This window comes from Hypomesus nipponensis, chromosome 22 (assembly GCF_054491055.1).
Source record: "Hypomesus nipponensis isolate SF chromosome 22, ASM5449105v1, whole genome shotgun sequence".
Taxonomy (NCBI): Eukaryota; Metazoa; Chordata; class Actinopteri; order Osmeriformes; family Osmeridae; genus Hypomesus; species Hypomesus nipponensis.
The window spans coordinates 5,882,909-5,910,847 of record NC_140382.1 but is presented as its reverse complement, the minus strand read 5'-3'; the positions used below and the strand labels follow the sequence as shown (position 1 = coordinate 5,910,847).

At 50.9% G+C, this 27,939-nt stretch overlaps 3 protein-coding genes across 4 annotated transcripts; 1 reads left to right on the top strand and 2 right to left on the bottom strand.

Moving 5' to 3' along the window:
- Window positions 1-3,583: 3,583 nt before the first annotated feature.
- On the bottom strand, window positions 3,584-5,553 carry rpl28 (ribosomal protein L28). The gene is made up of 5 exons (XM_084687671.1): window positions 5,430-5,553; window positions 4,728-4,818; window positions 4,300-4,423; window positions 3,949-4,067; window positions 3,584-3,712 (listed from the first exon to the last, which is right to left on the bottom strand). Exons 2-5 carry the CDS (start codon window positions 4,806-4,808, stop codon window positions 3,623-3,625), a joined length of 414 nt encoding a protein of 137 aa, XP_084543797.1. The 5' UTR covers window positions 4,809-4,818; window positions 5,430-5,553; the 3' UTR covers window positions 3,584-3,622.
- Window positions 5,554-5,709: 156 nt separating this feature from the next.
- On the top strand, window positions 5,710-8,473 carry LOC146236111 (uncharacterized). 2 transcript variants are annotated; one of them, XM_084687669.1, is made up of 8 exons: window positions 5,710-5,767; window positions 5,932-6,046; window positions 6,261-6,375; window positions 6,571-6,683; window positions 6,943-7,042; window positions 7,404-7,525; window positions 7,777-7,871; window positions 7,960-8,473. In XM_084687669.1, the coding sequence occupies exons 2-8, from the start codon at window positions 5,956-5,958 to the stop codon at window positions 7,978-7,980; spliced, it is 657 nt and encodes a 218-aa protein (XP_084543795.1). In that variant the 5' UTR covers window positions 5,710-5,767; window positions 5,932-5,955; the 3' UTR covers window positions 7,981-8,473. The 2 variants fall into 2 exon arrangements, 1 of the variants encoding a protein (XP_084543795.1); XR_014741010.1 differs by lacking the exon at window positions 7,960-8,473 and having other exon boundaries at window positions 5,711-6,046; window positions 7,404-7,615.
- A 71-nt stretch (window positions 8,474-8,544) lies between these two features.
- sec16a (SEC16 homolog A, endoplasmic reticulum export factor) lies at window positions 8,545-27,711 on the bottom strand. Its single transcript, XM_084687655.1, has 31 exons — window positions 27,654-27,711; window positions 22,468-25,932; window positions 22,164-22,312; window positions 21,917-22,008; window positions 21,580-21,796; window positions 21,175-21,373; window positions 20,821-21,004; window positions 20,449-20,591; window positions 19,828-19,889; window positions 19,425-19,563; window positions 19,051-19,293; window positions 18,782-18,879; window positions 18,316-18,397; window positions 17,781-17,898; window positions 17,569-17,680; window positions 17,349-17,454; window positions 16,694-16,834; window positions 15,101-15,214; window positions 14,808-15,009; window positions 14,139-14,692; window positions 13,998-14,039; window positions 13,728-13,895; window positions 13,418-13,510; window positions 13,216-13,272; window positions 12,931-13,054; window positions 12,688-12,831; window positions 12,400-12,491; window positions 12,171-12,242; window positions 11,719-11,778; window positions 10,421-10,489; window positions 8,545-10,142 (listed from the first exon to the last, which is right to left on the bottom strand). Exons 2-31 carry the CDS (start codon window positions 25,855-25,857, stop codon window positions 10,065-10,067), a joined length of 7,344 nt encoding a protein of 2,447 aa, XP_084543781.1. The 5' UTR covers window positions 25,858-25,932; window positions 27,654-27,711; the 3' UTR covers window positions 8,545-10,064.
- Between the last annotated feature and the right edge of the window lie 228 nt (window positions 27,712-27,939).

The window sequence follows — 27,939 nt, the reverse complement described above, 5'->3', positions numbered from 1 at the left end:
ATTGTGACCCATCAGTCATAGTCACCCACCGTCGTACTGCGACCACTTTACCGCATACAAAAATAAAGTGAAGCATTTTATTTTAACCGTTGGGCTGTCTCAGACCCCCCACATTGCGAAGTTCAAAAGAAAATTATTTGATTTTGTATTGGGTAAAAACGACGATGACTCGTTATGAACCTTTGGGTCATGCGACTGGACCGAAGGCAGCACAAGAGTTAAACAACAGGAATCCATGAAGTGTTATTGTTAAAAGTATAGTAGTTGGCCCAACTAAAATAAGATGGATAGCTACAGTTAAACAAGCACTTACACACATTTTCAAACTTAAGTTAATCTGACAGTCTCAGATAGTTTGCCATCTGTCAGCATCCAACAACAACTCTGGCCTTGTTCTCTCACTGCAGCTATAGATAGTCCCATATCAAATCAATACATGGCCCAGTTACCAGGCCCAGTTAGTTTGACGTAGATCAGTCTGAGGAAGATGACCGCTGAGTCGCTTAGACCAGTCCTAGCTTGATGAAGAGAACCAATGGGACATCTCTCTAGACCAGTTCTAGGATGATGAGCAGAGTGGCACAGGGCAGGAGGAGGAGGAGGGGGGGGAGCGCTTATGAAAATGTCCGGCCGAGCCATGGAGGTCCTGTCCGCACAGAGCATGCTCCAACAGAAGATGAGTCTCTGCACTGATACCTGCCCAGAGGAAACCAAGAAGAAAGATGATTGACATGACGCCTGGTGTTATCACGGGAGTTGATACACCAGGTTCTTTAAGGTACCAGGAACCCACAGGGACATCTTGTTTTTATATTAATCAACCAGGCTCAGGTTACAAGCCTACTCCAAGACTCCATCTATTTGCTTCATGTCCTTTGATCCAATGGAAAATTTGAGTTGATTAACATTGTCTTTGGATGCCCACCAGTGTATAGTATAGCCTGTATCAGTCAATATAATCTATAGGTTGTTGGAACCCCCTGCTGTTCATATATTCCCATATGACCCCAGTTGTTGTATATTGGACACAGATCAATGTCTGCTAATGGTAAGTCCACTGCCCTCTCTTTCCCATTTGCAGCGATCCAATAGATGTGCATTATGTATAATAGTAGACTGACTGTGTGTGTCAGCCCAATGCGTATTCAGTGAAACAGGTCAGGGGAGAGAGGTGCCAGGAGGAGGTGGTTGATGCCATCGAAGACAAGGGAGGGGAGAGGGAGGCAATGCACTAACCGTGTTCGGACCACTCTTCCCATAGATGTTGAACGTCCTCTTCGTGCGCATGATCAGGGTCTGAGTTTGAAATGAACAAAAGCTATAAATACATACATGAACGAGAGGAGCCTTCAACATAAAATAAGACCGATCCCCCTTCCGCCCCAACAAAACAAAGGCATGAACAAGAAGCAAAAACCAGGGTGTAACAACAGCACAAAGGATATAATAAAATGGCACAGGATATATCGGCCAAGTCTTAAACCCAGAAACACGAAACACTATTACTGAACACAGACACAGGAAAAAAACAAACAAAAAAAACTGAGGAACAAAGACAAGCACCACACACAATCCAGAACACAGGAGTTCAGAAGAGCTCAGACCAGAGTGGTGCCAGAGAAGCTGTTTGAGTTCTCGGAGGGCCTTGGTGAGGTTCTCCAGCTGGTCGTGGAGGTGGATGTTCTCCTCGATCAAGGCGTGGATGGTGTCCTGCAGCTCGAAGCTCCGTCCCCTCAGCACCAGCAGGACCAGGGGCAGCAGCAGGAGCAGGACCCGCCTGGATCCCCTCATACTGGTCATCACACTACACCATCACACAAACACACACACCACCCGAACCTCATCATCCTTCTCAGAGAGGGGAAAAAAGAAAGTCCAATTACATCCAAGTCTTCCTGGGCAGGAGCTGTGGTCCATCAGTGGAATGACCCCCTTGGTTCAGATACATTTTATTAGTTAGGAAATATGGGAGGTGGCTTATAACCCTCCCCCACCCAACCACCCACCCACCCACCCCTCCACATCCTCTCCCCCTCAGCCGGAGGTAGAAAGCTGTCAGTGAGTTACTTTCAGGCAGATCAATCCTGTTTCCACTCAGCCGGGCAGCCCTAGTGACGGGCAGGCAACGACCCAGATCCCCATTAACAAATGTCTCTAATCCAGCAGGATAAAAACAGTTCTTTAGGCTTTTAAACCACAGTTTCCATTCCCATTTATGTCTCCATAGCATTGGATCCCCAGAGAAGACGCACTTCTTTCATCATTTCCCTATCGTGACTTTTCTGTTCGTAGGAAGGCAGTAGGGGAGATCAATATGTGGGGACAAACACCCTTTTGATTTTTAATTAGGAGCAGCCCATTTGTCACACGCTGGGCAGCGATCGTTCTGCAGGGGAAAGACTGGACCCACATCTGGGCGGATGGGATCAAGGTAGAAGGCACAGCCTTGGGAGGACAGATCACTAACACAGGACGGATACGTAGAAGATATAGAGTGGGGATATTTAGGAAAGTGTTCACAAGCATTTTCTTATGCCTGCTGTTTTAAAGAAAATTGCAATTCAAATAATGCTGCCTAACAGGTAGTGAACTTGGTCATGGTAATAGAGCTTCATAGAACTTTATCCCTGAAGGGAAATTCTAATGAGATGACGTACAGACTGGTCTCAAATTCAAGAATAAACAAAAAGGAAAAAAAGACAAACGGCAAAGATCAATTTGATAAGGTTAGAACGTTCTAGCATGGCACAAGTAGGTCAGCCCAAACAAACTAGGTTCCCCGTCAGCCAGATCAGCCTGTTCACCATTGTTGAGACACTTACATTAAACAACACTCTCTAGTATACATCTAAACTTCCTATTGTGTTTGAGTTTGGGAAAGTTGTTTTCAGAGTAAAAAATTTTTTATTTGTTTTTTGTCATTTATTTTCTTTAAGCCAACGGCCAAACATGGCCTAATGTTTCACGGAGCACACACCTGTGACATCTAATATAATTAGGGTTAAGAACTACGGAGTCTTCAGTTTGCTTTCATTGACACAATGGACTCTTCCTGTCTTATGAGAGAATGTGGAAACAACTTCAGGATACTTAAGTCAGCAAAGGACCAGCCATCTTTGACTACAATTAAAAACAAGGGATGAGTAGAGGACTTTCATTAGGTGTACACCTGCAAAGGAATGACAGCCTGCTGACCCATGAATCATTCCTACAACATGCTGGATTTATCAGCAATGCATCTGAAACGTACTAAAAAAGTAAATGGGAAAACTTCAAGGAAATCTGTGGTCGAATGTTGATTACTGTCACACCCAATACAATGAAATACAGCAGTGGTCTTCAGGGTCCACTTGACTATCCTGTTCTAGATGTACTCCACTACAGACTTAAATGGTTATCAGGCTTGTGCAGCTTGATAATGACCATTTGAACCAGGTGTGTTGAAGCAGGGAGGTGGGCCCTGAGGACCAGAGTGAAACACCATGGTCCAGAATGAAAAGATTGATATGGTATAACTGCAATAAAATACTTTAGTTTTTTTGACCAGTCAGTTGACAAGACATTCAAACACGCAAGGCAAATGTTTTTTTACACCGAAAACCTTTATTTATCATCTATCTGTTTATGCGGTCTTGGTAGCCCTGGAGCGCTTCTTCTTGACCACCACAGGCTTCTGGCTCTTCAGGATGGCACTGGCACGACGCAGGGCGGCCTGGTGGAACGAAACAAAGCACACCAGTCAACAGACAGTTCATTTTCACCCAGTGTTTAAGTTTGCATTTATGAAATCTAAAAGGTTAGGAGCCATCCAATGAGGAGCCATCGGATGAGTCACAATGCTCAGTGAGTCACGGCCTGCGGTGTGCTTCTGAGTGGCCTTCATCCTTGCCCAAACTGGGAAATGAACAACACTTGGGACCTGGAGGAAAGGACAGGAAGTGAGCTCACCATGCGCAGGTCCTTCCTGTAGTTGTTCTTGCGAATTATATGCCTGAGGCTGCTCAGGGTGGCCCGGGAGTTCTTGTTGATGGTGATCTTCTCGTACGAGCTGACAGGTTTACGCTGACCTGAGGGAAATCAATAAAAATAAGAGGAAAACAGCACTGTACACTTTGCATAATGAATAATGACCCAAGCCCAACTGTGAAAATCAGTGGCAAAATACAAATTACTATAGCCAATATATTCATGTAGTGCTTCTAGCTAAAATCACACAAAATAAGTGATAATCTGAACATATTGGCCCCTACAATGACAACATAACAGTAAACACAGGGTTTAGGGGAAGCTCCCGTTTACCTGCACGCTTCTTCAGCACCACCACCACACCCTTGCCGTCTGCGGCAGGCTGCACGCCCACGGTCTTCCTGTGCACCAGCCCATTGAAGCGGAACGAGTTCTTGGACTTCAGGTTGTTGGGCTCCTGGAGACCATGAGATGACGGCATCATACACAGTCCACAAAGCATCAGCACTTCACTTATCACTCAGATGTGGGTCATTTAGGCCCCTCAATCAGTGCAAACGTTACTTTTATCAATAGTATTGATCAATTTGAGGCAACAAACTCATGCATTAGCTGACGTGGGTTTGTGTTAAAAGCGTAAGTTATTTAGCGATATTCCATGGTATTCCATCAGGAACTGCTCCAGCTATAATATAACATACTATAATATGGTCATCCGGCTCTTGAGGCCGTCAGAAGCGATATTGTAGTACTGTACTCACGGTACTGTAGGTCTGTCCGTTCCTCTTGATGAGGAAGCTGGAGCAGTTCCTGATGACCATCCACTGCAGATGAGCAGACATGTTGGCAAACCTGGAAGGAACACGAGAACGTGTCAGTACACAAAACAGTGACAGACCACTGAGGCAATTATGATATGTAGGCCTATCTCTACAAAAAATAGGTGACCAGTCTTCGAAAGCGTAATTTACAGAGAAACCAACCTAGCTAGGTTAAATTTTAATTCGCCTGGCCAGTTAGCTCTAGCTAGTTAGCTCTAGCTAGTTTAGCGTACCTGCAACGTTAGCAAGCAAGCTAGCTAAAAAATGAGTGTTTTTAGTTATTGAAGTTAAAATTGATTCTTATCCTGTTTTAAAGGTGGTTATAACAGAATAATTATTATATGATTATATAATAAGCAGTCAGACAGCCACTTGGTTACAAGGCAACCCATTCTGAACTAAACCCAAGTACAGAACCCGCTACAGAAACAAGTCTTCGGTAATGACAGAGGCCTAAAGTTGGTAGGCATTGATCTTCATTACACGTAATTACAGACTCAAAACAGTGGGTAAACTACTATACAGGATGCACAAGGATAAGCTTTATTAATTTGGTATGTGTTGGCCGAAATAGATTTGACCAAAACGTGTAATTCGAAATATTAATTTTCGAAAGTCTAGCACAAGGCTCGACCACGTTACCTTTCAGCGGAGGAAGAGGATAGAAAAGGGCGGAAGCCGGTTTACAGTGACTATTTCACAGATCCCTGCGCTTAAAAAAAAGAAGAGTTTGTAACTTGTAACTATCAGAGCAACATCGTTTGAAAATGCAATGTCCGTTTTGTTATACTTTGTTAATCTTCTATTAATTTTATCAATAAATTAATTTTGAAATGCGTATTTCAATTGTGCACTACTTATCAGCTTCACTTCGGAAGAATACAACCATATTACGCTCTGTAGCAGTAGCTCGTCATTGCTTGTCGTAATCATCCTGCGTCCTTCTGTTTACATGTCTGTAACCTGCTGTTCTATCTAAGGTAATATACCATTAATAAAAATAAAAAATATATAGAAACTGATATCAAAAGAACTTGTGCGACCACTCCCATAGAGCTGTATTGCTGTAAGAAATTAAACAAGCTCTAAATGTTTGGGTGCCTTTCCGCGCTGTACACATCATTACTTGCACTTGTCTGGAGAGGATGCTGCGGTAGAAGAGCCGACCATGGACGAAGGGGATGATCTTGAAGTCCTTGGTGAACAGCTGTATGATCTGATTTACCACAGACACGCAGAGATGGCGGGGAAGCTCACAGGTGAGAAGGTGACTGAAGAGGAAATCACTCTGGATGTCACACAGCCAAAAGAATGGACGATACACCAAAACTAAAACTATGCATTTGCAGTCACCATCTACCTCTGCCACTTAAGTGGTCTTATGATGTGAATGTAACCAGTCAGTAACCCCCAAAGGAAACCACACAGAAACCACACAGACAGACAGCTTTAGGTTGTGTTGTTCGGTTGCAGGCATGTTGCTAGAGCTTCCTGGTCCCGTGCTGAGCCAGATGCTACAGGATGAGGCTATGCTGACAGAAGCTCTTGAGAAAGCATTGAGAGCATTGCAGCTTCCCCAGGGAACCAGGTCAGAGACCCCATCCAGTGTCACAGCGGTCATGTGATTAACAACCGATTGTTTTCATACTGTCTCACTCACAGAATGTGCTGTTGAACCGTGTTAAATGAAATGGAACAATAATATATGCATTCGATCTGGGACGGGATCTTGGTTCTTCTTTCACTTCTTCTATCATTGTTTCTCTCTGTCTGTTTCAAGCAGGAACGAGGCGTCTAAAGATGATGACGAGGTGTCTGCATCCTCGGACTCGCTGGGAGAACAGCTATTTGAGCTAGTGGATATTTACAACACTGGCCAAACACAAAAAATCACTGGTAAACTATCAATGCAATGCGAGTGCAATGCCTCAATAAATCCCCCGGAGAATCAGTCCAACTAATGATTTCTGACAATTGGCCAACCATTGCATACAACTGTGTGTACAGAAAGACAATTACCATACACAGATGTCATGATGTAGAGTGATGTAGCGTAAACTGTTATCAGATATCCTGATTTGACATATGGCATTTATTACTGTGTGGATGGATATCACGATGGAGAACAGGATATCTCGTGTGCCCCCGTGTGCAGGGATGTTGCTGGAGCAACACAAGGAGGCCGTGTTGGCCCTCCTGGAGGAGCCCTCCCTCCTGGAGGAGCAGGTCAACCGGGCCATGAAGACTCTGCAGGAGTGAGTGACATCATCCTCCTCCTTTATTACAGGCTAGCACCTTGGTGTTATTATATGTTAACTCCTGGAGACTATCAGGGTGATTTCTCAATCAGCACCTTTAATGCAGCACATCACTCAGAAAATGATGCATCAACATTATCATATGCTAACATCAGGGGTTCAACATCGTCATGCATTATCGCCAGGAGACGCTTCATTCTACAGTACCTTAGAGAGATTCCATTGCATCACATAGTTTCTTTGCCGGTCACCGTTTTATATTGACTCATTTTCCATATTAGTGTTCCAGGAAGCCAGTTATTATACATAGAAGTTATTATATAGGTCAAGTGGTGATTTTGTTCATGCACTGTTTCAGGCAGAAGGGAGAAGGGATGGACGTGAGTGACTCGTCGGATGCTGATGACATCGACAGGCTGGGAGAGAAGCTGTTCTCCCTGGTGGAGAAGATTGATGCGGCACACGCTAATGACATCACTGGTACTCGCGTAGCTTTCCTACTTACGATGGGCTAGTGTTCATGCTGCGTGTGTGAACCATGATAACTGGCAGGAGATGTCTTCAGTGACGGTAACATCAGTTCCAGTGTCAGAGGATGTATTAAGTATAGATATATACATATGTATATATTGTTTCTGTTGCATGGTTTTTAAATGGTTCTGGTTTCAACTCTAGTGAATCCTTTTGTATGTACTTAGCATTCTCCTCCTGGCTGTCCTGTGCTTGTTCAGGCATGCTTCTGGAGGTGGACCCTGAGACCCTCCGGGAGATGATCAGCAATCAGCCCATGCTGGAAGCAGCTGTTCAGAAGGCACAAGCTGCACTGGTAACTCTAAATTGCAACATCAGAACTATCTGTCTACAATAGATGAGTGTCCGTGATATATAACCCCCTGTTTGTATCTTCCTGACAGGCAAACACATGGAGCAAATAGCATGATGTTCCAAACAGCAAATGAATGTCACTTGTCCTGGCTATTCTGGTTGTGAACTGGAAGATACTGTGTTCAGTGAACACAGCATGTACTTTCCTTTTCCCCACACATGCACTGATGCGTGAGAACTAGAGGGATGCTAGTTACCTATAAGGACCATCGTTCTGTTTGTGTTGTGACCCACGTCTGAGTTAAATTCTGGGGGACGGAATATCACGTGTCAATTTCCCGAGCCATGAAAGTGGAACTGTGAACTTGTGAAATGAGGCTTGACCGAAGCATACCGTGCAATGTGGAATAAATCATTACAGCGTTTGAAATGGACACGGAGAAGAGGACCGTGTCCAGGCAGCAACATACTTGTTTCCATGTTAGCATTCATACTTAACATTTGAGAGTCGTATTATTTAGTTTAAACTGAGATCATTATCAGGCAATGATGTAAAATAAATGCTATACATATTCTATATTAACACGAACAATGTATTGCCAACTGTGTAAGTGTAATCAGTTCCATTATGTTGCTTCCTAAAACAGATAATGACACAACCAAGACACACAGTGTTTCTTTCAAAGTGCTAAAGAGCGCAAAAATATCTTTATTACCATGTTTTTTTTTGTCAATAATTTTACAAGGGTGCATTCTAAACACAAGAGGATAAATCACTATTTTTCTCCAAACATTAGGGGACCTTTGGAAATCACTCTGGTGGTCTCTAAACAGAAACATAACCGATGAGGAGCAGGGATTCTAAGTAACACAAAATAATGAAGAAAAAAAACAAAACAAAAAACAGTCAGCCATTGAAAATTAAAGTGAGATGGCAGTTTCAGTTCTATTAGTTTTCATTTCACATCTCATAACTGGCAATTTCCAAATGCAGAAGCCGTCAGTACAAATGATCAGAAAGTGAATTCAGGTATATTATCTATCATGAGTCTAATCTGTACTTCAAAGCTAAATCGGGAAGAAAATTAGTTGCTCTCCACACACGTTAAATTGACTACAGCTTATAAATACAATCAATCAGATATACAAATATTTGGATAGATTTATTGTGAATCACATTTAAAAATGGTTGCCTCAGTCCTGAATCCTGCGGTCGCAAAGGTCACTCCTAAGTTCCTGACGCTCTGAATGGGGAAAGTAAAAGATGGGGGAGACACAGAGCCTGGCTTAGAGGCTTGACTGGCATGGTGCTGACACATGGGCAGGAAACATTAAATAAATATAAAAAAAAAATAACATTCACGCCAAATGGTCTACCGTTCTTGGAAGGGCTGAGGCCTGTCAGTGCCCCCTGGTGTCTGGGTGCATAACTGCTCCAGGCCAGCCCTCTGGAGCACTACTGTTATGATGAGGGGACTGAGGAGAAGAGAACCCAGCACACACACACAGCACACACACACACACACACACACAACACAAGCCACCTCCAGTCTCTCGAGAACCACCAAGTAGCCACACACATTCTACACACACACACACACACTATGAAGATGTGCCCGTATTCTCTTCCTCTTCCCAAATGCTCAGATCACCAGATGGACCTGAAGCACACTGTGGGGATGATGAAACCAAACCAACAGGTGAGGTCTGTCAGCTCCAGTGTTTAGAGATGGGAGGTGTGTTAGGGGGGGGGGCCTCTGTTAGGGGGCGGGGCCTGTGTCAGAGCTCATCGTACCATCTCTGTACGACCGCCACCTCTGTCGAGCACGGAGCACCCCGTCGTCACGTCCACGAGGGTTTTCACGATGAAGGCGTCCATGGGTAAGCCTGTCTTGTGTGTGACACAAGTTAGTCTGGATACGGGAGGAAAAAGAAGCCCTTCATGAACTAAGGTTGCCTGCAAAATAAATCAATCGAGGAAAAAAATGTCTCAACACCCGACGAAAACTAGAGGCTGAGAGACGAGATGAACGAGTGGTTGGATGAGGGCCGTCACGCAGGTTGCCGTGGGGCTGGACGAGGGGCGAGGAGGTCCTTCCTTCAGTGAGGGCAGTGTGCGTTGGCCGTTCCTGGGGTTGCCGCGACAACCTGTTGAGTCTGTTCCCGAGCTGCTGTGTCGGTTGGGATGGGATGACTACTTCAGTGTTGGGTACTCTCTCTGACCTCCCAGACGACCCAACCTCTGCCTCCCTGCGCCCGACGGCGCGCTGGCCTGGAGGATGGGGGGGAGGTGAGAGAGGAGAAAACAATGAATGAATGACGAGCAGTAGGGGACGCACCAATGAAATGTCAGATTACTATTACAATTGTGGTGTCTTTGATATATGTCTTACATTATAAAAAACATGAATTTGTAAAGGAGTCATAGATGATGCATCGGCTATGTAGCCGGGTTTTACTTTGCGTGAATTCATAATATTTTTTTTTTAAACAATGTTAAATTGTTGCAGGGTGAAGGTCCTCATTCAGAAATGACCATCAAACTCTTACCTGTGCAAACTGGGCGGGGTTATAGAAGGTCACGCCTCCAGAGGGAGGAGCTCCTTGGGCAGGGGGTGCCTGAATGGAGCAATAACAATCGAGTTACAATGGCAACTGTGGTGTAATGAACTTCCCCCTCTCTGTGGGCTGTGAGCTGTGTGTGTCAGAGTTTAAGACCCAGATATGCCTCTCCACATCATCATACAGAGAAGAGGTGGAGCCTCTTCAACCACCATTCTGATGTGATGTCACAATGCACATGATGACATCATCCTGCTAGACACCCAGGATTGGGGGCTGACGGGGAACAGAAGAGGCAACATAGCGACACCCCCCCCCTGGTGTTAATAAGCATGCATAGCATGGAGGGTTAATATGTTGCCATGGGAACAGTCCAGGTAGGGGGGGTGCCTGTCTCCAGCATGGCTCCCACTTTCATTTTGGATCAAAGGACGAACGCAGCCAATGATATCAATTCTAGTAAATGGTGGCATCTCTTACTGGAGAAAGTGCCCCCTGCAGAGCGGGACCATGCCTTCACATCCCACCTGCAACAGGCCTTACTCTGCTCCTATAAGAGGATGACTGTGCTCAAATCAGAGGGCTGGGTTGGTTTAAAAAACAAAAAAAACAACTGTGAGAGCTGTTGTGCTGGAGACAGACAGATTGGCATGGCAGAGAGGAGAGGGAGATGCAGGCATTTTGGTGTGTGTGCGTATGTGTGGTTTGTGTGTGTGTGGGGTGTCAGGTGGTGAGGCGAGCCATGAGATGAGCTGGGGGGGTAGAGAGTGAGCTGGGGGGGGGTAGAGAGTGAGCTGGGGGGGGGGGGGTAGAGAGTGAGCTGGGGGGTGGGGGGTAGAGAGTGAGCTGGGGGGGTAGAGAGTGAGCTGGGGGGGGTAGAGAGTGAGCTGGGGGGTAGAGAGTGAGCTGGGGGGGTAGAGAGTGAGCTGGGGGGTAGAGAGTGAGCTGGGGGGGGTAGAGAGTGAGCTGGGGGGTAGAGAGTGAGCTGGGGGGGGGGGGGGTAGAGAGTGAGCGGGGGGGTGGTAGAGAGTGAGCTGGGGGGTAGAGAGTGAGCTGGGGGGGGGGGGGGGTAGAGAGTGAGCTGGGGGGGGGGTAGAGAGTGAGCTGGGGGGGGGGGGGGTAGAGAGTGAGCTGGGGGGGGGTAGAGAGTGAGCTGCGGGGGTAGAGAGTGAGCTGGGTGGGTAGAGAGTGAGCTGGGGGGGGGGGGTAGAGAGTGAGCTGGGGTGCGGCAGGTGTGGTGGAGGGGGGGGGGGGGCGGGCGTGTTGGACGCCCAAGCTAGAGGTACCTGGTTTAAATGCTGACTCACTTCTCGTGATAAAGAACTCATTGAGCTAGAGCGTGAGAGCTGAGGACAGCGGAGAGGAGAGAGACAGGACGGGACACACACAACCAAACACCCAGATTAATCATCCCATGAGGCAGATTATACCCTCCGCCACCACACTTAACTCAGATGAAACCACCCACATTAGAGAGGATCAAACAGCAGCATGTGTGTCATTTTAGCGTGGGATTGAGACCCTATGAGGCTGACAGCCAGTGGGATGTGATCCTGAGGAGTTTGAGTGGTTATGAGGCACAAATCTGACATGCATACTCACTCACACACACACACACACTCTTATTCTCACTGATGGCTGTTAGCAGTGGAGCATCATGTTGGAATGAGAGCATGAGGGTGAATGGTGGAGCAGCCAACTACAGGGGTCCATACTGAGAGGTTAAAGGTCGTCCTACCTCCCCTGACCGTGTTCCTTCAAGCATGGGCGGCCCCTCTGGACCCGGGGGCAACAGCGTGGGGTTGAACATCTGGAGGTGAACAAAACCAATCCAACATCATCAGTTCTGACAATTGAGCTACTGTCGCCAGACGTCATGGGCTGGTATTCCCTCAACTAAAAGAATGGATAACTATGATTTGATTTGATATAAGATAAAAGATAGTGTGTGTGTGTGTGTGTGCTACCTGAGGGACAGCACTGGGGTTGGGAGCTCCCTGCTCCTGACTCGCCCCCATCTCTGGGACACTGCCCTCCATCGGCTGCTGCTCCTCTGAAGCTGAGAGAGAGAGAGACATGGACAAAGAGTGAGAGAGAGAGTCATGTACAAAGAGTGAGACAGAGTGAGAGTGAGAGAGAGAGAGAGAGAGGGCATTAGGGAGAGAGCATGAGGTCATAACAGCCGATCTGTCCATCGGCTGGTGCAGGCCGGCTCTGTTTACACGCTCACACCCACAGCTACAAGGCGTGCCTACCTGCTCCAGGCACAAACAGGTTGGCTGGCATGGGCATGGGCGCCAGGGGGGCAAAGAGGTCGGCCGGGGCAGGAATGGAGCCTCCGGGCTTGGGGCCGGATCTGCCTCCTGGGTTCATCACGTCCACGTAGCGGCTCTTAGTGCCTGAACAAGGGAGGGAGGGAGGAATCATTTGGAATTTTCTCATGATAAAACATCATCAAAAGTCCTCACTTCTGGTGTGTGTGTGTGTGTGTGTGTCACCTGCTCTCCTGGAGAACATGTTGACAGGTGGACCTCCACCGGGGGGGGCCCCGGGTCCCCCAGGAGGCCCGGCCATGGGCGCCATCTTGGGGAAGCCAGAAGGGGGGGGAGGTGGGGGCTTGCTCTGGAGGTGGACAAGGAGGAGGAAGCAAAGTGATATATACCCAGTGTCACAGACAGACAAAGGTGATGAGTTACTCTCCAAACGACTGCCACCAAGTTTGATTGGTGTCACAGTCGGCTCCGCCCACCTCCTCAAACACACGTGTGCCGTATGAAACCCACCTCCTCCTCAGGTTCCTCCATGTTCACCCACTTCTGCTTGTCCTCGTCCCAAACGATCTGAGAGAACACACACACACACCACACACACACGCCGAGTCAGGGACTGAGCCACAGAAGCAGAGCGGTGACCTCAGACAGTGACAGCAGTACAGGAGGACCCTGATCCTGGGTCAGCAGAGGTGTGGGATGGTTCAGGACTCACAGACTTGTTCTTGTCATCCGGCAGGTGGGCCTCATTCTTCCCTTTCCTATAGAGCCAGTTGAGCCAGCCACCACCTCCACCACCACCTCCTCCCTGCCAGAGGGAGGGAGGGACACAGACAGAGAGAGAGATGGAGAAATAGAGAGCAAGAAAACAAGGGAAGGATGGAAGAACGAAGGAGGTGGGACAGAGAGAAGGATGGAGAGACAGAGACAAAGACAGAGGAGAGATTAAACCTCATTGAAGAGAGCCTCTCGGAAGCGAGTCTGTCTGTGTACGGAGGAGGGCGTCTGTACGTGCGCGCGCACACCTTTTTGGGCGAGTCCTTCTTGGGCTTCTTGGGTTCCACCTTGCGGGGCTGCTCCGGGATGGAGGGAGGGGGGGGGGACGACTGCTTGACGGCCGAGTTGCTCCTCTCTCGGCCCCCCGAGTGAGTGGAGGACTCGGAGACGGTGCGAGAACGCCGCCCTGGGGGGCCCTGGGGGGGGGGGGGGCCAGGAGAGGTGCGGGTACGTTAGAGGACGGGTGGGGCAGAGACAGAGAGAGGTCCATAGGGACCAGGCTGACAGGTGGGACCTACCATGTGCATTGAGGACTGTGAAGTCGCCCTGGACCTCCTCCCCTGAACACACACACACACACACACACACACACAGCGTTAGAGCAAACACACAAACACAGAGTAGAGACCGAGAGAGGGCACACCGAGTCATCCACTGACCATGTGAGCCATCTGGTCGTAGAAGTCCATCTGAGGGGTGAAGTTGTTCCTGACGGGGGAGGCCGGCACGGGGCAGGGCTGCTGCAGGTCCTGGGGGAGGGGCATGGACGGCTCTCCAGGGTACATGTGAGGAGGGGGCATGTGCTGGGGGGGGATCTGAGGCTGCTGCTGCTGCGGAGGGGGGGGAGGGGCCTGCTGCATCTGGGTGGGCGGGGGCTGACCCATCTGGGGGGGTCCCATCTGCTGCCCGGGGTACATCTCTGATTGGTCGGGGGGCGGGTGCTGCTGGGGGGGCAGGTGCTGCTGGGGGGGCGGGTGCTGCTGGGGGGGCGGGTGCTGCTGGGGGGGCAGGTGCTGCTGGGGGGGCAGGTGCTGCTGGGGGGACGGTTGGTGCTGGTAGGGGGCTGCAAAGCCGTGAGCTTGTGGAGGGTAGCCCGGGATGGGGATGGGACCCGATGGGCCAGGGAGGGAGGGGGCAGCCGGGTACAGCTGGATCCCCTCGCCGGAGGACTGAGGCTGGGAGATCATGCCATCCTGGAGGATGTTAGGGGGAGCTGGAAGACAACACAGAGCCGGGTGAGATGGGTGTGGAGTTGTTATTGTACTGAAGTGTTTGACATGGAAACATGTTTGCGTGTCTCTCTCTCTCTCCCCTGTGTGGGCGCACACCTGGAGGCATCAGCTGCACACCTTGGGCAGGCGGCCCGGGTAGCAGCGATGACATCAGAGGGTTGTTTGGGGTGGGGCCATCCATCTCTAGGGGTGGGGCATACGCCTCTGAAGGGCTGGCCTGGTCCAACTCAGAGCTGGGGGTGCTGCAGTCATACGGCTGAGGAGTGGCCCTGTCTGCGTTGTAGGCTATCACCCCCGTCTGGGAACAGAATGAAACAGTCACACCAGGGTTCTCTCTCTCTCACTCTCTGTGTGTGTGTGTGTGTGTGTGTGTGTGTCCCTCTCCTTACCCTGATCTGTCCATCCAGCTGTCGGAGATGAATGAGCCAGTCTGGCTCGTTGAAGAGCTCCTGCTCTGGTCTCTCCTTCAGCTGGGGGTCGAAGAACCGCAGCCTCTCAGACATCTGCAATCAACACCAGAGACATGGATCAGACCCTGCATCCTTTCTCCCAGTCAGACAGGGTCTGTCAGTCAGACAGGGTCTGTCAGTCAGACAGGGTCTGTCAGTCAGACAGGGTCTGTCAGTCAGACAGGGTCTGTCAATCAGACAGGGTCTGTCAGTCAGACAGGGTCTGTCAATCAGACAGGGTCTGTCAGTCAGACAGGGTCTGTCAGTCAGACAGGGTCTGTCAATCAGACAGGGTCTGTCAGTCAGACAGGGTCTGTCAGTCAGACAGGGTCTGTCAATCAGACAGGGTCTGTCAGTCAGACAGGGTCTGTCAGTCAGACAGGGTCTGTCAGTCAGACAGGGTCTGTCAATCAGACAGGGTCTGTCAGTCAGACAGGGTCTGTCAGTCAGACAGGGTCTGTCAGTCAGACAGGGTCTCGGCTGCCCTCAGAATGAAGACACAGAGGGGAAGGAAGTAGCTAAATGAGTGTTTCTCAGACATGAGTCAGTACTGCATGTGCATTTGTGTACAACTGTTTGTTGCTGTTAGCGACACAGTGTGTGTGTGTCTGTAGGCAATAATGTGTTAAACTGCATACCTGTGCATATGATCCTGTGTATGTGTGTGTCTGCATGTTGAAGAGGTCTGTCATGAACCACTGATCAATTAACAGTGATTATAGATAACAAATGATTACTATATCACTCTTACACATCCTGTTACAACAGTTCATGTGGTCATGACTTGTACATGTCCTTGTCTAAAAAGCAGAATTGCAGCCTGCAGCTCATGGAACAAAAGGAAACCGCAAGCTTGCTTTCACTGTGCTCAGACAAACCACCTTATCCTTGTGTCACTAGACTTACTGTAGAGGACAAACATTTAGTATGCCTTCCTATCATTGTGTCTATGAATGATGTAGCTTGTATCATTTATATGTATCACTTGCATCATCTGATTGATCCCAAAGTTTGTTTACACCCGTAGAGTCACATGTTGGTCCTTGATCAAATGGGGCTAAAGACTGTCTGGGTATACCAGCTCACTGATGTAAGGTCAAGATATCCCAGACTGCTTTATGCCATGCAACTCTGTACAGTGAAATGGGAAAGGAGAAGTGAACAGTTATGCTCCTACTGACCACCGGTTGAATAAAATGATTTCTGCTATGCTGGCTGAAATCATGCTACCCCTGACTTGGTTTCTAGGGGAAGAGTAAAAACTCCCTAAATGTGATACTATATAACCTGCTCATCATTCTGTGTTCATTGTCCAAACCTTTGAGATACTCAATGTGGACCAGACATTTGGACCTTGCCGATCTGGAATAAATACTTTGATTTCTTGAACTTTGGTAATTGGCTTGACTGACTTGGTAACTTTTTGGTAATTAAAAGGTACAAAGTACGGACTTGTGTCCATGAGTGTGTGTGTACATGAGTGTGTGAGTGTGTGTGTGTGTGTGTGTGTGTGTGAGTGTGTGTGTGCAGCACCTGTATGAGCTGGCTGATGAACACTGGGGAGTGGTAGGAGGGCTGCATGAGCACGCTCCGGGAGATGACCTCACAGTAGTGGAAGGCCTGGGCACACAGCCCAGCCTCCGCCAGCCGACACGCATACACCAGCTTGAACACCTGGAGAGGAGGAGGAGGAGGGAGGATGGAGGACAGAGGATGGAGGAGGAGGAGAGAGGATGGAGGAGGAGGAGGGAGGATGGAGGACAGAGGATGGAGGATGGAGGACAGAGGATGGAGGAGGAGGAGAGAGGATGGAGGAGGAGGAGGGAGGATGGAGGACAGAGGATGGAGGACAGAGGATGGAGGAGGAGGAGAGAGGAGGAGGACAGAGGATGGAGGAGGAGGAGGGAGGATGGAGGACAGAGGATGGAGGAGGAGGACAGAGGATGGAGGACAGAGGATGGAGGAGGAGGACAGAGGATGGAGGAACAGAGAGGTTGGAGGAGGAGGAGAGAGGATGGAGGGAAGGGAGGAGGAGGAGAGGATGGAGGAGGAGAGAGGATGGAGGGAAGGGAGTAAGAGGAGGAGAGAGGAAACAATGAACCACCAAACCAAAAAACAATCCTCTGTATTCTCCTCAAGGGTGCATTTCAAATCCCCCAAAAGGGTGCACTTGGTTTTGGAGTCGGACCTGGAAGTTGGGCAGAGAGACGGGCTGGGAGCCCAGAGACTGGGCGTACTCGTAGGACTCCGTCCTCTGGATGGCCTCGTTGGTGGCAAACTGGTAGAAGGACAGGCTGGGGGAGAGAAGCAACCGTCACATGTCAAGAATCCTTGACGTGTTGTGTTCCTGATTCTGGAACCTGCCTGCCTGAGGGGTGGGTCTCTTGAAAATATATAGTGTGACTGACCTGTGGTTGGATCCGACCAGCACCATCTTGGTGCTCTTCTTGGTGAACACGCCTAGCCCCACCTGGGCCATCAGGTAGCAGAAGTGAGCCGCATCAAACAGACCCTTGGAGGCTAGAGCGCAAACACACACACCATAGAAAATGCATTCTTATTAATATAGTGATGATAAAACTGAACCCTGTTCTTGTTATAGTGTGCGTGTGTGTTTTACCCAGAGTGTCTCCCATGGTGGTGATGGTGCGCGTGTCCAGGTCCAGGGTGTGCGTGAGGTTAGACAGCACCATGGCCAGATGAGGGCGCCAGTCGCCCCACTTCTCATCCCCACAACACTGGTGGAGAGAAAGAGTACGCAGGCGAGAGACACAGAGAGAGAGACACAGAGAGAGAGAGAGGGACAGAGACAGAGAGACAGAGAGAGAGAGAGAGGGACAGAGACAGAGAGACAGAGAGAGAGAGAGAGAGAGAGAGAGACACAGAGAGAGAGAGAGAGAGAGAGAGAGAGAGAGACACAGAGAGAGAGAGAGAGAGAGAGAGAGACACAGAGAGAGAGAGAGAGAGAGAGAGGGACAGAGACAGAGAGACAGCGAGAGACAGATACAGAGACAGAGAGAGAGACGGCTTTAGTGCTTTAAAATAATCCATAAAATTGATGCTAAATGATCATTGTCTTAAATAAGAGATGAGGGAAAAGGGCACTTTGCTGGACATGGAAATACAAACACACACACACACACAGCTGTGCTCACCGTGGCAGAGGCGGGCATCCTCCCAGACATGAGCTGGTAGACGGTCTGGAGAGGGTCGTTGATCGGCAGGCTGTTGGCAAACCTAGGAGCCACAAAGTGTTACCTCTACCCAGAAACCTCTCTTACACTTCCAGCACACCGCACACACTTCCAACACAATCACACATGAGCACATTCAGCTTCATACAAACGCTTTCAGCCAGAACCCCAGTTCCTTCAATTTAGGGACTCATTTAAGTTAATATGACAAGTATAGGCATTACATCTTTTAGTTGGGAAAGGTATAGCTCAGAGGTTAAGCATTTGACTGCAGATCCAGAGATGGCAGGTTCAAATCCACACCTGTAAGCTGCTTTGGATGAAAGGGTCTGCTTGATAACTACAGCATTATGATATTATTATCTTACAAGCTGATCCATAGCTAGGAGTCCACAGTAGCCCTGTCGGGGCCGTCCCACTCCCTTACCTGGTCATGACGCGGGCGTGGGTCCTGCTGTCCATCTTACTGGCTAACAGCAGGGCGTGGCCCCACAGGCCCACCTTCATAGCTGCCTCCAGGGCATCCTGCAGGACCAGCATAGCGAGGGTTAACACACACACACACACAAATCATACACTCACAGCCATACAAGAATCATACCAAGAGGGAACACACACACACACTAATCAAACGTCTCTCCCTCTGACCAACAGCATTCATCCCAGCAGCTACGACACAGAAGCCCATGGTCTTGCCTTCTTGCGTCCGAACAGCAGCAGCTCCCTGAAGCGCTCCGTCTCCTTGCCAACGTTCTCCGGGACGGTCATGAAGGTGTCCGACAGCAGCGACAGAGGCCCCGCCCCCGGCTCCTCCTCGGCGCGCGCCAGCGGCTCGTTGTTGAAGTCGATCAGGTTGGCCTCGTTGGGAGACTTCCCCGGCAACCAGACGGAGCGGTGCTCCTTCAGCAGCAGGTCAGCGATGTCTGTTCCCACCACGGTCTGAGGTACGAGACACGGGACACACACACACACGCGCGTTGAGGCAACACACACAATCCTAAACACCATCTCTGACCGCCCCCACCCCCCCTACTCCAATATATTACGAAACTCCTGCAACAAACACACACCCCGTTCTGCCGACAGAGCAGCACTATGAAGTCCCACAGCAGGCAGGCCGAGTCCTTGTCCACCAGGTCGTTGCTACGGGAACACTCCATCGCCTTGTTGTGGGCGAACTTGATGACGTCCACCTTGTGGGTCTCCTCCCTGGAGGGGAGGATGAATCAACTATTTATTCGATGTGTTCAGGATGTGAGATGAATCTCAATTGCAACAAAATATCAGCACCATTATCCAAAAGATTGTCATTTTGAATATTTATGTCAGATTAAATTGAGGGGGATTATATGGGATTGAGTCAGCCACTTGACGTCATGGTAACCAAATGGGACAGATTAGCGTTAACGGTCTTGTGACGCAGGACTGGCGTTGAATTTGGCACTAAAGAGGGTGACGGGTTAAAGGTCATACCTGACCAGAGGACCAGGGAAGGTGCGCAGCTCAGCCTGGTCTGGGGTGTCCTGCAGCATGGTCTGAGGACAGAGGAGAGAGAGAAGGGTCAGATCCAGGGTCAGATCCAGGGTCAGATCCAGGGTCAGATCCAGGGTCAGATCCAGGGTCAGATCCAGGGTCAGATCCAGGGTCAGATCCAGGGTCAGATCCAGGGTCAGATCCAGGGTCAGATCCAGGGTCAGATCCAGGGTCAGATCCAGACAGCATATTATGGGCTTCAGATGTCAATGGATGATCAAGATCAGTTAAGAACCCATTAGGACATGAATAATGAACTGAAAATAAGTGTCCACTCTTTCTACCTCGACATCCTCTTTCTCTCTCTTGGCCTCTCTCTCTCGCCTGCTCTCGATCTCTTCACACTTTACATCCCTACGTTGAAGCACGCAGCCCAAACTTCACACCTTGTTATCACATTCGCAGACACACTCGCGATGGGCAATCGATCTCAATCACCACAGCCAACGTTGGCCAACTCAACCACACAACTCGTTTTAGGCGATCGGTTCTCGTCAAACAGCTGGGTGCGCCGTTCGGTGTCTACGCTCAAGCCAATCAGAAGAGGGCTGTCATGGTCACCTCCATGTTGTGGATCTCCACCAGCGCTGGTTGGCCGGCGGAGGGGAGGTTGGGCAGGACCTGGATCAGCTGACCCCCGGGGCCGAAGCGGGCGCAGCGATGGGGTACGGAGTACTTCTCCGGAGTCACGGGGCGAGGGGGAGCTGAAGGGGGGAAAGGAGAGAGAGAACGAGTTGGGAGAGGGGGGATGAAGAGGGGGGGGGGGGAAGAAAAGAGAGGGGAGAGAGTGACACGGAAAGAGGACGGGGGGGGGAAATGGAGAAAAACCAGAGATGAACCGCGATCCCTGCATTTCCTCTCGTCAGCACAACAACATCAACACCCCTAAGAAGCCCCCGTTTCCTCCCCGGCTGCGTGGCGTCGTGTCCTTACGCTGCTCTGCGGCGGTCCAGGTGCCGTCCGCGGCGTAGTCGCCCGCGTAGGGGTACTGTCCGTAATTCTGTGTGGCGTCGGCCTGGTCCGGGTACTGGGCGTAGGAGTAGTCCGCAGCGAGGGTGGTGGAGGTGGCGTCGTAGGCTGCAGCCACCAGGTCTGGCTGGCTACGGTACACCTGGCTCTGGAGGCAGGGAGACCCGGGGGAGGGGTTACACACACACAGGCTCAGACACGCAATCTCTACATTCAAGACGAACCCAGGAATAGGACAGGATGGGTTGGAAAGCGATGGGCCCAATGATCCCATAGGGCACAAGCCAAACACACAGACACAGACACAGACAGACAGACCTGTTGGGATCGGGAGCTGAAGCTGCTGCGTCGGCTGTGGTGGCTGTGAGAGCTGTGGATGCTGTGGGCCGACTGCTCGCTGTGCAAACTGCGCCGGTCAAACTCCTCGCCGTAGGGGTCCCGCTGGCGGCGGTAGTCGTCGTCAAAGCTGGAGTCGTAACCGGGGTAGTAGCGCCACGGGTCGTCATAGCCCTCTCTCCTGCAGGACCAACGCACCCCAGTGGTTATGGCGAGGGTACAGAGCAAGAGAGCAGTGCAAACGAGAGGGAGAAACAGAGGATGGAGGGGAAAAAGAGCGAAAGAAAACTGGAGAAAAATAGCGAGGAAGAGAGAGAGAGAGAGAGAGAGAGAGAGAGAGAGAGAGAGAGAGAGAGAGAGAGAGAGAGTGAGTGAGTGTGTGTTTACCTGGCAGGGTACGACGGCTGCGGCGGCTGCGGCTGCAGTTGTTGCGGCGGCTGCAGCGGAGGCTGCGGCTGCAGCGGCGGCTGAGTCTGTTGGTAGTAGGGGTCTCTGGCCCTGTAGGCCTCTGGGTCGTAGTTGTACCAGTACGACTGGTCGTAGTAACCATGGTAACGGGGGTCGTACGCTCCAGCGGCGTTGTAGCCCTCCCACCTGCTGCGATCTGAGACGACACACAAACACGCGCAAACGCCAGATGGTCCAAGTTAGCACGTTCGCTACAATGCTGCGACGCAACAGTGGGACTCTTGTTACAATGTCATCGTGGTGGTGTTTCCTTCACCTCCATACTCGTACTGTTTCTTGTAGTACTCTGCATAGTAATCATCGTAGGCACTTCGGTTTGTTCTCTGATAGTCCTCAGGGTAACCTTGCCTGTGGAAAGCCAAGTATCAAAACATAAACGGAATGGAGCAGAGGGATTCATTTGCAAGCATCAACATATTGAATAATTGCAAAATGGAACACCAATTAACATTGGTGTTGTTGTAGCAGATGATCAGGTGGTGCTAGATCAGCGCTCCACTGACCGGGAGGAGGGTCTGTCTGAGTACTGGCTGGTCCTGGAGCTGGGCCGCTCCACCTGGGGCTCACGGTACGGGTACCCTGGGTCTCGGTAGGCTGGGTTGGGTCCCTCATACCTGGGGTAGCGAGGGTCCGCTCGCCTGTAAGGGTCGTCCTGACAGACAAAAAAAGTCTGAGTTTCAATTGCATCCTATTGACCGATGCTACGTGGTTGTGTCAGTAGATGCCGCTGCAAACACAGCCCCATAAACTTTACAAAGAATCGCAGAAACGATAACAGTGTGATTGGGTGAGGTCTCCAATACATACCGGGTAATACTGCTGTGCTCTGGGGTCCACAGGTGGGGGTGGGTACTGCCCTGGGGGATAGGGGGCTCTACCGTCTGGATACTCTGGATAGGTCCCCCCATAGTACCCTCCATACACCTGCCCAGGGACTGGAGGCAGGGGGCCATAGCCCTGCTGGCTCCCCAGGGAGGATGGCGGTCGAGGGGGATCGGTGGGGGCTGGCTGGGTGCCTGGCTGTGGAGGCCCTGGTTGTTGCTGGGGGATGACTGGAGGCACCTGTCCCGGAGGTCCAGGCGGGTAAGCAGCAGTGGTTGGAGGTACGCTCCCCACAGGAGGCCCCTGTGCTGGGGGTGGGTGCTGCCTCTGAAGGGGGGGTGGAGCTCCAGGGGTCAGGGCTAAAGCGGCTTCTCCCTGGCCCTGGGGACCTGGCTGGGGTTCAGGGACCTTAGGTGGCTCCTGGACCGGCTGCTGGACGCTTGGGGCCGCTGGGGAGGGAACAGGTTCGGGGGCAAGTGCTAGAGGGGCACTCCGCTCACTTCGCACCCCCTGCTGGGCATCTTTGGTCACCTGCAGGTAAAACCCTGGGGCGTTACTGGCCAACGGCGGGCCTTGGGAGGTGAGAGGCGGGCCTGTGGCTTGGTTCGGGATCTGCGATTGGTGCATAGAGAAATCAAGTAGCTCAAAATTTGACGGTTGATTATGATTGGTGGAGGCGGCAACGGTTGTGGCAGAAGGAGGAGCATGTGAATTAACAGGAAGAGAAGCGTGGCTGTCCCCACTCACTGATTGGCCCCTGGAGAGAGGGGGGCGGTATTGAGGCAATTGGGGGGTGTTCTCTTGTTTAACCCCGTCCCTGCTGTCTTTAGCCAGATTGAGGGGGTTTTGTCCTGTAGGGGCAGAACTGAAGCTCATTGGTGGAAGAGCAAAAAGCGGGTTAAGATTGGACGTCAAGGGAAGGGGACCAAGTGGCACGGGATTGGCCATGGGTGGCTGCGAGGGCGGTCTCGCAGGAGGCGTGGTCTCCCTGGGGCTGCTCAGATTGGTTGCTTGAGGTGCAATGACACTGTAATTGGATGCCGGCGGGGCGATCAGAATGGGCTGGTGGAGGGAGTCTGCCACCAGGAGGGAGGCGTAGCCCATGTGGGCCGGGGGCTCCGGTGGCAGCCCCTCACTCACCTTGGGGGGATTCTCCATGTTCTCAGAGGCGCGCTGTGGCGGCTGAAGGTCCAGGGGGCCATCCTCCGGGGGTTGAATGACCTCAGAGCTGGGCTCCCTGAGTGGGGCGAGCACTGGTGGAGCAGCAGGGGCGAGGAGGATGTTGGCCCCCAGGCTGGCGGGGTCGTGCTGGGCCCAGAGAGTGGTGGCTGGGCTCTCACAGGGCCGCTGGGCCACGTGGGCCCGGGACGAGGGCCGCGAGTGGGGGAGACCCAGGGGGTGGGTGAGAAGGGGAAGCCCAGCCCCTGGTCCAGCACCAGGGCCAGGGCCAGGGCCAGGACCAAGCACTGCTCCAGCTCCGTAAACATTCTCCAGGTTGTCGGGTGGCTGTTCCAGATTGCCAGGTACTGCATCAGTCCCCCTCTCCGCCACCATCCTCGCCCGGTCTACCTCAGCGGGCCGCACCCCAACGCTGTGGGACCTCACAGGCTCAAAGGAGCTGTTAGCACTGGCCTGGAAGATGCCTGTGGGCTTGGGTGGGCTGGGGGTGGGAGTCTGGCTGTGATACATCCTCTCCTGGGGGCTTTGGTGGTGAGACCCAGCCAAGTCTCCAGCGGGCGAGGTATCGATCTGCTCAAAGTACCCGCCAGCGGCTGCAGACGAAAGGGCATCGTCAGAGGGCCGAGGGCTTTCCTGTTGGATAAAGGTGCCCACCACCCCTTGGTGTCGGCGCGGACCAGGGCCGGTTCCACTCCCGTGGCTGACGTTACTGTAGCTGGAAGACACACTGGCGGACCTCATGGGCCGGGCTACAGAGTCGGGGGTCTCCAGGTTAGGGCGGTCTCCTACCTGGGAGGCTGGGATGCCCAGGGGCTCACTGGGCAGGACCTCCTGGTTGGGGACACATTCCAAGTTCTCCACGTGGTCAAACTGGGGCTCCGTGGGCTGGTGGGTTTGGGGATTCATCGGTGCCGCGTAGTTGCCGTCCATGTAGGGCACTGAGGGGTCAGCATGCGGGGGAGGTCCACGGTAGCCCAGAGGGACCTCCGGACCTGGAGCAGGGTGAGGGGGTGGGTGCTGTTGCTGACCTCCGGGATGACCCTGAATGCCGTTCACAGCCTGTCCTTCTCCAGCCAGGGTCTCCTCATTCTCCACGTCATTGCCTTTGAAGAACATGGAGATGGTGCCAGAGTCCTGGGTGTAGAGGGCCGGGCTGGCGGCTCCATGGTGGGATCCGGATGAGTCGGGTCTGGTTAAGCCAAGACCAGAACCAGGCCCAGCTCCAGCACCCATCTGGTGATAGGCTGACTCCGGAGGGGTCTGGTTGAACCAGAAGTCCTGCGGGCCGGAGTTCTGGCTGAAGTAGCTCTGAGCCTGAAAATGGGAGTTGTGTTGCTGGAGAGGGTTAGCAGGCGCGGCTGGGTCAGGCCACTGGGAGCTGGAGGGCCTGTCTGGGTGCTGCGGAGGAGGCTGGGCTTGGGGGTAGGACTGGGGGTGGGGGGGTGTAGGAGGAGCGTGGTGGGGCGAGTGTGTGTGTGGGGGCATCTGAGTCTGGGGAGGGTTACTGAACGGCTGAGGTGGAGGGTCACTAGTGGGCTGGAAATAGTTCTGAACGGAGGGGGGGCGGTTTACCTGGTCAGCAGCCCATTGGTTTGAGGAGGGAGGCACAGGCTGGAAGGGCATTGGTTGAGGGGAAGGGTTGCCTTGGTAGCCCTGGATGTAGGGTGCCTGGCCAGGCAGGGGGGCCGGGGCTAAGGGAGGAGGTCCGGGGGTCACAGAAGGTGTTGGATCCCTAGAATTGAAATAGCCCTGCTCCGGCCCGGGAGGTGGATGGTATGGGAGCTGTCCTGGGAAAGGGACAGGGGACATTGTACTGTGGGGAGTGAAGAGACTAACACCTGGGGTGGATGAGGGCGGAGGCAGGGCCTGGGCCCCCCCATCCAGAGGTTGAGATGGCATCCCTGGCCCTGCACCAGCCTGGGAGAACATCTCGGGGGGAGGAGCTTGCATAGGCGGGTGATTGCTATTGGGAGGCACGGGGTGGCCTCCCACAGCCATTGGTGGAGGGGCTTGTCTGCCGAAAGCAAAGGGGTCTGTCATTGGCTGAGCAGCGGGTGGGGGGCCCATCATGGCGGCTGCCGCTGCGGCTCCTGCTGTATGCTTGTGGGGCCGGTTTCTCCTAAAGGCGTTGGGGCCGGCCCCTGGGGGAGGGGGGCCAGAGGCCCCAGGGAGGCCTGTCCGAGGTGGGGGTTGCATGGCTGTAAGTATGAAAGGTCCCGGGACCAAGCCACTCTGTAGGGACGTCACTGAAAGGTTTGTATTCAGGCGAGGCTGTAGGTAGAAGAAAGAAAACGGGCGAGTCACTGTGTTGCTTACAGTATGCGGATAGAGAAGCACACCTTTATTTACATCTCTGTGATCAAATTCCGAGCCCATCCGGGCAGCGTGGCAATGTCAACGTATGCATTAAGGGCCATATCAGAGAAGTATGGACAAAAGCATGATCATGAAAGTCAGCAACCAATCGTGATGACGTCCTTGAAGCAAATTTTGAACAATTCCTCATTAATGTATCACTATTGACCATAAAAATCTAATGTGTTAGGGTCCCAATGAGTGTGAAGTTATACAACTCTGCAAGCTTCCCAATATGACACCTGACAATTAACACCAGATCCCCAAAACATGATCCTTCTAGTCAAAATACACTGTAGGTTTCATTGCCACATAATTTCTTCAGAAAATGCAGCCACAACCATATTCTAATAGTTTGCAGAAAACATACAAATTCCAGAGTAGCTTAGGGATTTGTTCAGCAAAATCTTTGCAAACGCTTACTCACCCAATTGACTTAAGATGGTCTTTACAGAAGCAGGTGATAAATATTTAGCTAGCCTCTCTATTGGAAGACTCAAAACGTAAAACAACAGTTGATTTCAGTTGGGTCTGACGGTCAAACCTGTCAGTCAACGCAAATGCCAAGAGTGATAAACATAATTCTAATCTTGCATTCGAACTTTGGAGCTTAGACCCTTTTCCTGAAGGAATATCAACAGGAATCGAATACGAAAAAGTCTTCCTTATGTGCCTTCAAACAGCAAACGTTTGAGTCATTGACAGTCAATTCAAGGCGTATATAGCTTAATGAAATCTAGCCTTGAAACAGGGCGAGAGCTAACCCCCTCGTTCAGAGTCAAGCCCTGCCGTTACATAGAAATATATTTGATTACGGGCGGCTAAATGCCCACCAACTTCAACTTAGTTTTGGCTATGTAGCTAGCGTTCATATGAAGTATGAATACAGTATGAAATTAACAGTGCCGTGTTTCAATATTTCTCACATCCTCATCTGCTGGGTCTATTGTATGCTAAGTGTAATCGTCCAGCAGAATTGTAATTAAGTTAGCAATCCAGCTAACGGTAGCCGGTTTGCTAGCTACCTAGTCAGCTATCTAACCACAGCTGTTTAATAAATACTGGCTAGCAAAGTCGCCGTCGTCCATCCATTGTATGACACCGCAGCATTGTTGACCAGTTTGCTGACAAGCACATCTGTAATCATTATCTAACTAACACCGCATTAACCACACTGGGCAACCATTACGCTTTCTACAGCCCCACTCTTGACAGCTAGCTAGTAGGTTAGACATTTGCTGGATGACAGCTTTGTACATTTTGAGACAGTGGCAGTGCATGCACCGAACCAATACATCAGGTTAACAAAATTCACTGTTCGAAGAATTTCCTACAAGGTAACTATATGTCCGCATTTGCTAGATACTAGCAATACTCTTCAAGACTGACTGACACACAATCCGCTATCGGACCTTCACTTCGGACATATTCTTTTTACATGACTGACCAGTTAGCAAGCCAGTCGTGGCAGGTTAGCTAGGAAGCTAACCGAATAGCCTACAGTACAGTTTAGCTAATGTTTCAAATGCTCACTGTAACAAAATAGCAAAATAATATATTGGGAATACGAAATAATCTTTACTATACAAGACATTATAGACTTCGAAATACTGAAAAATGAAAAATGAGAGTCTTACAAATGTTCAGAACAGTGAGGCTGACACATCGCCGCCATCTTCAATGAACACATCCTACTAGGCTACGTGTACATGGGACGTCACAATCCCAAACAACTGTTGCGTCACTACAGGTCAATTTTGATTGATTTACAGCAGGTGGGTGTTAAATGGACGATAGCAATTACATTTTTAATTTTAGTCAAATGTAATCTGCAATTCATGTAATGGGAATTTTTATCATGTACAACGGTATTTATCCACCTAATAATCAACCGGAAATTGATTTGATCGAATGATGCCCTCT